The sequence below is a fragment of the Eucalyptus grandis genome, chromosome 11 (assembly GCF_016545825.1).
Source record: "Eucalyptus grandis isolate ANBG69807.140 chromosome 11, ASM1654582v1, whole genome shotgun sequence".
Taxonomy (NCBI): domain Eukaryota; kingdom Viridiplantae; phylum Streptophyta; class Magnoliopsida; order Myrtales; family Myrtaceae; genus Eucalyptus; species Eucalyptus grandis.
The window spans coordinates 2,615,291-2,629,112 of record NC_052622.1 but is presented as its reverse complement, the minus strand read 5'-3'; the positions used below and the strand labels follow the sequence as shown (position 1 = coordinate 2,629,112).

Genomic DNA, 13,822 nt, shown 5'->3' with positions numbered 1-13,822 from the left:
CAGAAAGAAAGAGAGCTAAGCTCCGGAGCAAAGGAAAGGTTGGGCTGCTGTTCAACTAGTAAGCCTGCAGCTAGGGAAGCTGAACTTTCCAAAGTATGAACTGATGCCAGAGAAATTTTTTTTTTTTTACTCTTATCTTTTCAGAACTCCAGAAAAGTTTGTCTCTGTCTTCCTGATGTTATGTTACTGCAACCATCAGATTAGCAGTGAAAACTTTGTCAAAGAAAAGGGCGCACAAGGCATGGCAGCATTCCAGCTTGAGACACCAGAGCTGGGTAGTTGCTTGGTATGCTGAATATCGTTAGCAAGTTACAATGAATATACCAGAAGTGTGATGCCACAGTCCTATTTTTGTTCATTGTAATCCTCAGGAGAATTCTTACTTGCTTGAGGAAGAAGCAGTAGGCATCTTCTCTGAAGTTCTTGAAGTAGAAAACAATGAGGTAAATTCCAGGCTTAACTTAGTTCCTAAGATCCTTCCATGTTATTTTTCCCCTGGAACTTGTTGCATTTAAGCTGAACTTTGTTCTTCAAACAGCAAGCATTAGTTTTTACCAGTAGATAATTTAAGAAAACTAGAGAAAAGTGGCAACTCTGATTCATCAAGGACATCCATTTTTATCAATCTTTGATGAGTGACCCCGTGGTTATATATTGCGACATGTTTCTCTTTCTACATGAAATATATTGAGCCAGTTTATGAATGTTTGACCCTCCCAAATGATCATAGTCCATCGCTTAATTGATGATTGAGCATTTGCTTGTCCTTAAGAAGGCAAAGTCACTACTATCATCCAAGTCTGTATTTAGATATTTGCTAGGATAACCATCGGCAGCCACAACACCACAACAGCTAGTTGCTTTCAATTGTTTCACCAAATGGTTGTCAGAATTTAACAAGATTCTGGTCCAAGACTGTAAGGCATTTGGTGGTTTGCTAGCAGATGGATCTTGATGACAAGCTTTCACTCAAAATAGATACTTATTGCTATATTTTTACTGACAGGATGCACCCAAGCTGAGCTTTTCAGTGAACTATATTTTGGAGGCTCAAGAAGTGGTCACTAAATTTGGAGACACAAGTATACAGTATCTCATAGAGCCGAAGGCTGTCTTTTGGGAAGATGATGCTTATGCTGTGGGCCAGTCGGACTTCCCATGTATCCAATTTCCTCTTTTAGAAGGGGAGGAGATTAGTTTGGAAGTTATGACAAGCACATCTGTGCAATATGAGCTTGTAAAGCTTCTTGACAAAGTCAAACCGCTATATCTAAGTCAAAATGATGATTCTCCATTTGACACCAAATAAATTTTGAACTTGCTTGAGAAGGACCTTTATGAATTTCCTTCACACCATTGTCTGTTTAAGGATTACCTTGAATCTGACTCTGTAATAGGAACCACTTTTCTGGAAATGGATTTTGTGAGCATTTTGGACAGACCTTGTCTACGAAGCAACTCACATTGTCAGGGACCATCAGACACAGATTATTTTTTGTCAATTAGCCCAGTTGTCTTCGAGGACTTTCAGATACTTGACATTGGGACAGCTCTATTTAGTGAGGTCTTCAGCTTACAAGAAGTCCATGAACCTGAGTTCTGCAATGAAATGCTGCAGGAAAAGGTGAAGTTCAAGAATTATGAGGAATTGGTAATCAGTCGGGAACTGGCTCTTGTAGATGAGATGTTCAAATCACTGCCCGTGCCAGTTCTCCCGACTCTGTACTAGGAACATTGTCTGCAATTGTTGCAGAAGCCCTGATTGATTTGAAGCCACAGCCTCCATTGGCATCCGATGGGATCTATTTAAATTGGCATCTATTGGAGGAAGACAACTGCAGCTCTGCGATCAATTCCTTTTATCACAATATGGTAGGGGAGCTGAACAGGAGTTTTGACTTCAAATTAAGTATTGCCAATTATGGGAAAGTCATTCTTGACTTCATCCTTCTTGATCACAATCCTAGCAGGCCTAAATTTGAAGAAGGCAGTGGGCCATTGGACATGCTTTCTGACACGGTCTCTTTGCTGAGGGAGGATCTGACTGAGGCTGCTTCCCGGACGTCTACTGATACTGAATACCAAAAGCCAGCAAGTCAAACACTGGTTTCTGAGTATGATTATGAGAGGGCTTAGTCACTATTTAAATCCATGTCAACATTTCATGACCTGGACTTCTTCTTGAATCCTTCGAAAGATAGAGCTGAAGAAAATAGTGTACCTGCAGGCAAGATTCCTGGTGAAATGAACAATATCCATATGGTCAAGGTTCCTGGTGATCTTACTTGCAAGGTTTCAATTAGTAGCCCCGGGGCAGGAAATCCATCTTATGAGCCACCTGTTGTAGGATCGGGCCATATTGAGCTAGGGCTTGTTTCTTTTCCTGATGCGGTCGTTATTGTGAACACACAAAATTCAAGTGAAGTAATGTTAGTGTCCAGAAGAAGTACATATCAAAAGATTCTTGGTATGGAGAAAGAAGGAATTCAAGTAATTGAGCGTGATACAACCCTGCCAGTTGATATTATAATCAGTGCTGCAGTTTGCCTGGTGTGGTATACTCACAAGAACATTGGCAGAAAAGCCTCTGGTTTCAGTGAAGGATCTTCAGTGTTAGCTTGTCATATTGAGAATATAGCAGCAAATATTCTTACAAACTTGAGCTTCGCTTTTAGGGCATGCATTCTGGTAAATATCATTCATTATTCCTTGTTGTTAGACCTTTCTCAACCGGTTAAAAAGGAATATTATTTCCTCTAGAGACAAAATTTTCATTTCTGTATTTTTGTGGATAATTAAAGTAGGAAAAAGTCTAGCAGTTGTAAAGAAACATGTGCAGTGATTACATTTATATTTCAGTAACAACTGCTGTTTCAGCTCCATCTCATGCTTTTACTTGAGATTTTCTGTGTCATGCTGAAGATGAACTTAAATTGTTTCTGCATGCAAGCCCAGTGTGATGATGATTTGCTATAATATACTATGCCCTGTGCATATTGTTATGAAGCCAATAGAAAGCATAAAACAACTGTATATTTGTTACTCTTAATGGGTTTTTGCATTGGGCTCCTCCCTTTTCATAATATTACTTTTCTTCTTTTGTAATGTTTGCTTAGCCAAGTTGGCAAAAGCATGCAACTTATGTCATTCCTTACAAGAAGTTAGTGCAGGTCTGTGATTTTATGATTTTCTCATTATCTTATGCTTGATTATTTCTAGCAGATATTTGAGGGGGAATCTGGCTTTCTTGCTTCGGTAATGGAATCTTCAGATGGACTTTATGCTGCGGCAGCTAGTCTGGGAATTGATTTACAACTCCTTTGCTCCTTTTCACCTGAGTTAACTGATGAGATCATATTGAAATCTATTGCTAAGGAAACTAGGATTATTAGGGGTCTTTATACTAAACTTCCTGAATCAGAGACACTGGCAGAATCTTTCCTGACCAAATTTCCTTCTGTCAATCCACTATCAGCTCACGCAATACTGTCTTCTGAAGGGATGCTCAGTGACTTTTTTGAATTATCTCATGAATGCAGAGTCACCACGGTCCAAAAATATCAAGTTCCTGATGAAAGTGTTTCTCTTTTTAGTGTTTTATGCCAATTTGGGGAACGTGAGGATTCTCGGTCTATAATGACAGACTGCTCTTCTTCAGTGTCATCGGGCCCTGACTCTAAACACTGCCATAGTAAGCTGGATTCTGGAGGGAAAAGATGTAAGTATGAGAAGCACCCTGACAAAGGTGATGTACCTGTGGACGACCTGCTGCATTTCCAGCCTTCAAAACTATGTAACAGCAGCTCCTCAAAACTTCCTGGGTTTACAAATCTATATGATTCGACAATACTCAAAGATCAGGAGATACACAACAAGTTTAAAGAGCCCAATTCATGTGTTGATCATTTCCTAGGTCAAAAAAGAGGGATGGATGAGTCAACTACCACATATCCTTCTAGAGTCGGCAATCGATTTGATTCTGGGATCAAGAAAGGTGTTTTCTCCTCTAATGTGACTGAGCACCAAAGCCTAGCTCCTGATGATGATTTCCTTTATTGGTACACAGGAGCACACCTAGCTACAATGGACACCTTCGATTGGACGGATATCAAGATCTCTGATATTGTTCATGAGGACACTAAAGGTGAAGCTATCAACCTTACCCATCCATCAATTGCTAATCCTTTGGAGTTTTCGTTTTCATTGCCAGATCTGGAAAACAATGCCAGAGGTGGATCCAATCATGCAAGTAGATTTTCCTTCGATCGACACAATTATCCGACTTTCCCAACAGTTGCTGAGAGTGATTCTACTTCATTCATTCATAGCCCTGGGAATCATCAAAGGCAAAGTTTACAGGAAGAAACTGATTGCTTTTTATCTACGGAGCTAGTAAATGACAAAATGCCTACCGACAATCAGGACAAACTCTTTAAGGGGTTTTTGGATGGGAGATCCATGGAGAATTTACATGGTATACCAGTACAGAAGAACAGGGCAAGGTATAATGGAACACCACTTAGAAATGCCATTCACATGCCCCACTTGCAAAAAGGTTCACCCTGGACAATTGAATTTCTGAACAGAATCCGGGAAAAGAGCAAGTTGTGGCAGCAATCCCTTCCATCCAGTGCATCTCCTTGTTATGGCAATACACGGACCAAATCAAATACAACAAAGAGAAGAAGTCCATCGATTCTCGAATTTTTTAAGTATCAAGGAGGTAGCACTGTCAGAAAAAAACCTGAAGAGAAGAGGCAGAAGAGATCCACACAATCATTTGGTTCGTTCAAGAGTGGAAAAGTGGCAGCATCTCTGGTCCCCTCATGGACTCCTGTGGATAAAAGAGCAAGACGGGTTTGTCTGAATTCCTTATTCAATCTTTCCAGTGCTTTCTACCAAAATTTCAAATAAATAGCTCATTTTAGTGCAGAAACTTTCCTTTGTGACAAATGATGCTGAGAGCCAGACTAAGCTGGTTTGGGGTGATAAAGCCAGAGAAATTCACGACCACTGAACATGTGCTTCTTGAGCTGATCAAAGGATAGAGAGTTAGGGTGAGTAATCTCTCTCTTTACAAGATAGCCTCACTTTTTGTGAAGATGGCGAGTTATCTGGATTCCTCGGATCATAACTAATTTTTACATAATTTTTCACAGAACTGAAGAACCAAGAAAAATTTATGGGATTTCCCAGGGGATTTTTCATCAAGAAATTATGCACTTATAGGTGAGTTTCCATTAGGATTTATTTCCTCTATTAAGTCAGACTAAGCTTATGGCCGAAAAAATTTCAGACTAGGCTGGTAACTTCAGCTGCACAGATCAAACATTAACAAATGTTCTCTCTTATTAGTCGAGCAAATTCCTCTAGCATTTTGAATAGAACTATCTAGAGAAATTAAAGTCATCACTGATGTATAGTTCTTGTATTGTTATTCAGTCGCTACTTGTGACGGTCAAGTAGCTGCATTGTGAATTGAAGGGCTTACTTTTGAAATCCAGATATGGTTTTAGAAAATTTTCTCAAGGAAACCATGATTCTCCATTATATATGGATTTTTGGTTTGCGATGATGTGGTTTACTGCAAATGTAGACAAAAGCTTCATGACACAAATGTAGATTCGGCTAGTCATATTTACAAGGGTTGACAGATCTAAGTTTCTGCATTGTTTATGCATGCTATCTGCTAGTCAATTGTCATTCTGACTAGAAACTAAATTGTGGAATCTCTTAGGAAAAGGGTAAAGGAAGTGTGTTTTCTTTAATGTGCTGTTCCATTCGTTCCCTTGTCTCTTTTCCTTCCATTTGATTCTTCACATCCAGTCGGGTTATACCAATCCAATGGTTCTTTGGATGGCCCATCTCTGGAAAAGTACAAAAAATTATTCTATGCTTACTCCATTTACGTCAATTCAGTATTAAATCTTTCAATTATACTTATTGACTCTCAAGTTTTTTGACAATTTGCCTATATAATTTATCCAAACCAATTTTGACAGAAGATCGTTGATAATAGATGTTAACTATGCTATGTGACACGACTAACATTGACGCGGACAAATTTTAAATATCTTTTTTACGTTTTTGTATTTTTATTAGTTTTTCCCTTCTTTTCTTTTTATTTTTTTCAACTTTGGGCCAGTAAGGTTGTCAGCCACACTTGGTCTTGCTGAGGGCGTGGAGGCCCTTGCCCAAACCTCACTTGTGGCAAGTGATGGTCAGACAGCAACCCTGTTGGCCCATTGTTAAGAAAGGAAAGAATGCCTCCTCATCCAGACTTGCCTATGATTGGTGAGGGTCAACTAGCAACATTGCTAGCCCACAGTTGGGGAAAAAATAAAGTAATAAAAAATTAAAAATTAAAAAATTAGTCACTTCAGCGTCAACAGTGTTATGTAGGACGATCGATATCTATGTTAGCAATTTTTAGTAAAAATTGACTAGATGGACTACATCAGCAAATCGTCAAAATGTTTAAAACTAATCGTCACAATTAAAAGATTTAGGACTCAATTGACATATGTGCAATAGATTGAGGACTTTTTTTTTTTAATGCATTTCTTCCCATTTTAATTGTTGTATGAGCAGTCACTACCCTTCCATGTACTTAATAAGCAATCATGAGGTGTAAGGATTTGAACTAAGGAAGGTGCATTCCATAACAATCTCGTGTTTGATAGAATTTTCGTCTGTTTTCTGGATGAGAGTACATGCAAGCATTGCCTGCTGAATTGGCAATTTCTTGAAGACTGAATACCATAAAGAGAACTTAGAAGTGATTGGCCATTTTCAAAGTTAAGAGGAAAAAAAGGCAGAGAAAATGACATATACGTTAGGGAACAAAAAGTACAAAAAAATGAAGTTAGATTCCGGTGAGAAATCGGAGCTTGGCTGGTAATGAGGAAGATCCAGAAGTGGTTATGCGTGAAAGTATTAGAGAGAGAGAGAGAGAGAGATATGGCGTTCGCGATCGGGAATGCATATACTAAGTACAGCAGCCGCAACAATGGTGCATTGAGTTCTGAGGAAGCTTAGCTTTGTAAGCCTCTAACGTAAGTCTCATCTCCAAATGTACGGCCCATTCACTGATTTTGATGTCTCGCTGCCTCATCAATGTCAGGAACATTTACAGAGATGATATCAACTTTCCGATTTCTTGGGAGACTATCGACCCTCCATTCTCACTATCATTCCTTGCCTCCCTTCTCTCTCTAAATGCCTTTTAAGAACCCCCTCGAAACCCATCCCATTCACTATCCCATTTGAGCCCATTTTTTACTTGGCCACATCTTATGACTGCCACGCCATTATCAGAAACTAGGGATACATTCACTGTGGTAGTGTGCAAAATGGACCGCCTAAATCAGAAATCACTTGGATTGAACCGAATTGGCCGATTGGGTTCCATTTCTAAAACTGTCAGTTTGGTTCCCGGTTCTTAAAAATGGAATCTATGTTCAGGTGGTCCGATTTCCGATTCCAAAGGGGGATCGGATCAGACCATATCGACTACATGGAAAAGTGATAAAGCTACTCTACTGGGACTGCTGCTTCACAAAATTTGAAAAACTAAAAAAAGAAAACTAATACTGGACTAGCTTAAGGATGAAGTTAGAGATTCATGGAAAAATGATAAAGGTTGACTCGGGCGGGAGTTATTCGTGGACTTTCAATTTCACGACCTTCAATCGAAGGAAACATGAAAATGTCCAATCGCAATTGAAAACCAAAACGATGATTAGATTCCCTGGAATTGTTGGATCCGTTGGGTGCGAGCATCCGTTTCTCACACGGCACGTAAATCATTGGTGCACATGACATGTTATGAAATTTTAGCACACCCATACACCCCTTTGTAAATTCTGTTTGTGTGCTGTAAGAATAGCGAAATTCACTTCATATTATTGAAAAAATATGTAAAAGCCATTTTTTAAGTAACTATCCTAGTAACTCGGTTAACGCCAGCATGTTGTATTGAGGTATGGATTTGATACTTATTGTGAACTAACTTATTGAGACATGATATGGCATAAATGTATCGACGGGTTCTGTCCTGGGGCTTAACGACGACATATTTGATTTTCAAGGCATAACCATAGTGAATATGGTTTTTGAGCCTGATGAAGCATGACGGTAGAGTTTTCTTGATATGGGCAATTGAATGAGTATGACATACTTTGTATATATTATGTTGCATGGTTTATCATAGGGTGCATCCCTTATGAGTGTTGGAATGTAAGCATTATGCTTAGAACATGGGAAATGCGATGAATTCAATTGTCTTGATATATATGGATGCACTCTTGGTTTCTAAAGCTGCATTCTTTTTTTGCTTGATCATATAGAAGGGGTGATTATCACCTATCGAACTGTAGATTTGCTCACCCCACTTTTTAGCATTCCAGGTTCTGAATATAAGCAAACTTAATCGAGTCATAGAGAGAGCGAGAGGTGGCATGGGACTGTGTTTTACATTACTTGAGTAAAATCTTTTAAAATGAAATATATGACACTCAATTTGATTAATTCACAAGGCCTTGTTTTTGTTATTATATTTATTTGATGAAAGGTTTTAATAAATTGATATTCTCGTTAAATCACTATATTTAGCCGGAGATTTCATCCTTTATCTTATAAAGGACGATAGGTCATTCTCTAAATTCTTGGAATGGAATTAGGTTGCAGTAACTTGAGTCACCTATCAATGTTCATTTGGTCACTTCAAAATTACCAACTCCCGCAACAATTTATCAACAGTTATTCGTGCAGTTTGCTTTGCCGACTTGTTAAAATTATTAACTTTTGTCCGAAACTACCATTGAATGCACATGTGAGAGATATGAAAGAAAGAAGGCCAGCATAGGATATATATGTTGGAGAAATCTTCTTGAAATATTTTGAAGCGACAAAACGTTTCCATCCAGTCTGTCGAAGGTTTTGCGAGACTCTGCTTTGTTTAAAGTCTGAAGACCTCCGAACAGCCAGACTCAAGACTCAAAGTCTATCCTCATTGACAGTTTCTAATCCGTTGAAGAAAGGCTATCAAGAATTGGATGTTTTATTAAGGATATGACCTTATCAACTGGAGAAGATCTCTTGGCTGGATATGACGTAATGGAATCCTTTGATTGATCGAGATTGATTCGGGGATTAAGGATCCGATGATTGGCGAAATATTCGTGGAAGGTTCTACTTATGGAAACCGAGATCCTGATTGTATGGGCGAACATGATTGATGGGCTATCGACATGTTCCTTTAATAGCTCTAATGATCTTCCTAATTGATTCTGTTCAACGGGAAGATTGGAAGAATTCCTTTGGTGAATGCCAACGGGTATGATGGCATAAAGGAGTATATATAAGGAAGACGTTCTAGTTGTTCGAGGAGTACACGATAGAAGAATTCCAAAGTCTGAAGCTCCTTATTTTTAGTCAATACATTTGAGCGAAAACTTGTACGCAAAATAGTGTTTATATTCGTGAGAAACCTTGAGGAAGTGTGGTAGAATATCTACACTGTGGAATCAAGGAAGAATTGTGCTGTAACATCTCTTTTATTCATAGTGGAATCCAGCCGATAGGCTGTCAGTGCGGAAGAGTGGACGTAGGCTTGGGATAAGCTGAATCACTATAAACCTTGTGTTTAATCTTCTCTTCCTTACTCTTTACTTTACTTTGATCGTAATTCATTTTAATCAAAAGAGTACTGCCTTTCTATCGTCTGCCTAGTATTGCTGTGGTATCTCGAGAAATTGTTTTTACACCTATTCACCCCCCTCTAGGTGATTATACTAGCTACATCAATTGGTATCAAAGCATGTGTACTCACTTTGTTTGAAGTGTTTTACTTCAGAGTTAAAGATCCATGGCTAGTATGTTGGCTCCAGGGCTGGTAGAAGGGCAAAGCAATACCAGACCACCTTACTTTGATGGAAATGATTACAACATATGGAAAAACAAGATGAAGGCGTTCCTAAGATCAAAGGATCCTCTGGAATGGGACGTTGTAGAAAAATGAATCATTCCTAAAGCTGCACTTGTCTCAGAAAGAGGAAAAGATACTGTGGAGTCTAGTCAAATGACTCAGGAATAGATAATCAAGAGACAAGCTCTTGATGCAAAAGCAATTTATTTATTATATTGTGCTTTATCTCCTATTGAATATAACAGAATATCTTCTTGTGTTACAGCTAAAGAAGTCTGGGATAGATTACATATTACCTATGAAGGAACCGATCGAGTGAAAGAGACTAGAATCAACATTCTCCTCGGTCAATACGAAGCGTTCAGAATGAAATCGGGAGAATCTATAACTAACATGTTTAGTCGTTTTACAGAAATCGTGAATGGTCTTGAAAATCAAGGTCAACCAATTTCTGATCCCATGAAGGTAAACAAGATACTGTGTGGACTCTCCAAGGATTGGAATCACATAAAGACCTTAATCAGAGAGACCCAAAGAATTATGCCACTATCTGTTGATGAGTTCGTTGGGACTCTTCAGTCTTATGAAGTGGAACGAATCAATGAAGACGAAGACCCTAAAGGTAAGAAATCCATTTCATTAAAATCCAATGATGATTCTGACGTTACAGATTCTGAAGACGATATGGATGATGAGGAGCTTGCTCTCATGATAAGAAGATTTAAAAAGCTGAACAGAAAAGGAAGAAGATTCAATCCAAAGAAACAAAGTTTTCAAAAGCAGCATACTAGGTCTGTTGAGGATGATGAATCAAACAAAGATGTAGTCTGCTTTGAATGTAAGAAAAAAGGGACACATCAGATCCAACTTGTCCTCTTCTGAGGAAGAAGAAAGGAAAAGCTTAAAAGTATCGAAAAGCTCTTAAAGCAGAAACCTGGAGTGATACAAAGTGTGAAGAAAGTGATGATGATTATGCAAATATATGTCTAATGGCACAATCGATTGATTCAAACTCCGAGACAGAGAATCAGATTCGGACAGGTGAATTTGAGGTAAGTAATTTCAAAATCCCTATTAAAATTTCTAAATACATTGATGAGTTGTGTTTTAGTCTTAAAACTTCTCTTGAAAGGATTTCCAAACTCAAAAGAGAAAATTCTGCTCTAAAACAACAGAAAAATAGTTTAAAAGAAAAAGTGAAATGTTTAGATATGAATGTTTCTTCTCTTAAAAAAAAAGTGAAGATAATCTTTCGAAAGAAAATGTACTATTGAAAAATGATATCTCAAATATTTCTAAAAAATTTCTATAAGATCTGAAAAACTGGAAAAAAATTCTTTATGTTCAAAGACCTTATTTCAACAAATTTGGTTTGCGAATGACTTTGAAACCATTCATTTATTTGATTTTCCAAAGGTAAAAGAAAGAATTAAGCAAAGACCGACAAGAGATACTTACAAAAATCATTTTAAAAAGATCTTTGTAAAACCGGTAGGCTGCAATGCTCTTAGATGTTCAAAGTGCAATAGTGCGAGATCATTTTGAAAAAGAATGTCCTATGGTTTGGAAACCCATTAAGAAAGTATGGGCAAAAACCGCATTTCATACTAACTCAAATGGATCCAAGAAAATATGGGTACCAAAGAAAGTTTGAGTCTCTTTTTAAATGCAGGTCACTATCAAGAAAAAATGTAAAATGATATCTGGATAGTGGATGCTCAAGACATATGACAGGAGATTCAAAGTGCTTCATAAAGCTCGTTCAAGTGAATGGCGGAAAAGTCTCATTTGGAGGAAATAGCAAAGGAAGAATAATGGGATTTGGAACGTAAAGATTGGAAACCTCACAATAAGCAATGTTTCCTTAGTTGAAGGACTCAACTACAATTTGCTCGATGTCGACAATTTATGCGATACCGGTTTCAAAATCTACTTTCAAAAATGAATATGTACAGGGAACCGAGAAAGACTCTACTCGGTCATTCATGAGTCGAAGACATGGAAATATCTACCTCTTGGATGTGAAACCAAATGAATCACAATGTCTAATCTCAATCCAAGACGAAGCAAGCTTATGGCACAGAAAGCTTGGGCATATTAATATGAAACAGATAGCCAAAATCTTAGCAAAGAAACTTGTTCGTGGTCTACCCAATTTATCATACCAAAAGGCTGATCTTTGTACACCGTGCATATTGGGAAAACAAGTAAGAAATTCCTTTAAACCAATAAATCAAGTTTCCACAAACCGTGTACTGCGCAGCTTCGCATTTGGATCTTTTTGGACCAACCGAACACGAGGCGTTGGAGGTAAGAAATATTGCACTGGTAATTGTGGATGACTACTCACGATTTACTTGGGTATATTTCCTGGCAAGTAAGTTTGAAACCTTCTCTTATTTTGAAAAATTTGCTAAAAAGGTTCAAAATGAAAAAAAAGGGTATGTTATTTCAAGTATAAGAACAGACCATTGAGGTGAATTTGAAAATCAAGATTTTACAAACTTTTGTGATAAATCTGGTTTTCAGCACGTATTCTCTTCTCTATATACTCCCGAGCAAAATGGAGTTGTGGAAAGAAAGAATAGATCGCTTCAAGAAATGGCTAGAACTCTTTTAATTGAAAGTAACACCTCTTCACGATTTTGGGCTGAAGCAGTTTCTACGGCTTGTTATATTTTCAATAGAGTTTTCTAAGGCCTATTCTAGAAAAAAAAACCCCCTATGAATTATTCAAAGAAAAGAAGCCTATTGTTTCATATTTTCATGTGTTCGGATGCAAATGTTTTATATTGAAAAATACAAATGATCGAATTGGCAAGTTTGAAGAAAAATCGGATGACGGAATCTTCCTTGGATATTCAACCTCAAGCAAAGCCTACGAGTTTATAACAAGAAGAGTCAATATGTGGATGAATCAATGAATGTCAAATTCCAAGATTCTATACAAAATGAATCTATTCGAGACTCATCTTGAAGAGCCCGAACTCGCTCCAGACTCTCTACAAAGTCTAAATCTCGGGAAACAGCTCGGACTTTGAAGGACCAAAGAACAAGTGATCTGTTGAAGATTCAAGTGAAGGAAGTGACCATCAATCGACAAATTAACTAGCAACTGGAAACATAAGTCGAGTCATCCCAAAGATCTTATTATTGGTGACATCAATGAAGGAATTCACAAAAGATCCAAAAGGCGCGAAGAGTCTAGTGTTGTGGCTCTTATTTCTGAAATAGAACCCAAAAGCATAGAAGAAGCTTTAACTGATGAAAGCTGGATTGAAGCTATGCAAGAAGAACTCAAGCAATTCAGCATTAATGATGTTTGAGAGTTAACTCTTAAACCAAAAGGTAAATCTATTATTGGTGCAAAATGGGTTTTCAGGAACAAGATGGACGAGAACGGGAAAGTCATAAGAAACAAAGCAAGACTCGTGGCCAAAGGATATACGCAAGAAGAATGGATAGACTATAACGATATTTACGCACAAGTAGCAAGGTTAGAAGCAATTCGTTTATTACTTGCATTTGCTTGTCATAAAAATTTCAGGTTATTCCAAATGGATGTCAAAAGTGCTTTCCTAAATGGATTCATCAATGAGGAAGTCTATGTGGAACAACCACCTGGGTTTGAAGACCCAAGGAAACCAGACTCGGTATTCAGACTCAAAAAGGCCTTATATGGTTTAAAACAAGCACCGCGAGCTTGGTATGACAGGCTGAGTAAGTTTGTAATTCAAAACGGTTTTGTGAAAGGTAAAGTAGACACTACTCTGTTTATTAAAAGAGAAAGGAAAAGTTTTGTACTAGTTCAAATATATGTCGATGATATTATATTCGGATCTCCTAATGAAGTGCAAGAAATTCTCTAAGACTATGCAGGATGAATTTGAAATG

The 13,822-nt window shown here is 37.8% G+C and overlaps 1 protein-coding gene across 1 annotated transcript; it reads left to right on the top strand.

Annotated features, from left to right (window-relative positions):
- The first annotated feature begins 1,728 nt into the window (after window positions 1–1,728).
- Window positions 1,729–5,457, top strand: LOC120289365 (protein SHORTAGE IN CHIASMATA 1-like). The gene is made up of 4 exons (XM_039304169.1): window positions 1,729–2,688; window positions 3,223–4,857; window positions 4,934–5,057; window positions 5,160–5,457. Exons 1-3 carry the CDS (start codon window positions 2,152–2,154, stop codon window positions 5,015–5,017), a joined length of 2,256 nt encoding a protein of 751 aa, XP_039160103.1. The 5' UTR covers window positions 1,729–2,151; the 3' UTR covers window positions 5,018–5,057; window positions 5,160–5,457.
- The last annotated feature ends 8,365 nt before the right edge of the window (window positions 5,458–13,822 follow it).

Excerpts from the sequence above, each read along its gene's own strand:
- LOC120289365 (XM_039304169.1), top strand. The coding sequence starts at position 2,152 with ATGTCAACATTTCATGACCTGGACTTCTTCTTGAATCCTTCGAAAGAT. Across the intron at positions 2,689-3,222 it reads CTTTTAGGGCATGCATTCTG|ATATTTGAGGGGGAATCTGG; the intron begins GTAAATATCATT and ends TATTTCTAGCAG. Across the intron at positions 4,858-4,933 it reads TGGATAAAAGAGCAAGACGG|AAACTTTCCTTTGTGACAAA; the intron begins GTTTGTCTGAAT and ends ATTTTAGTGCAG.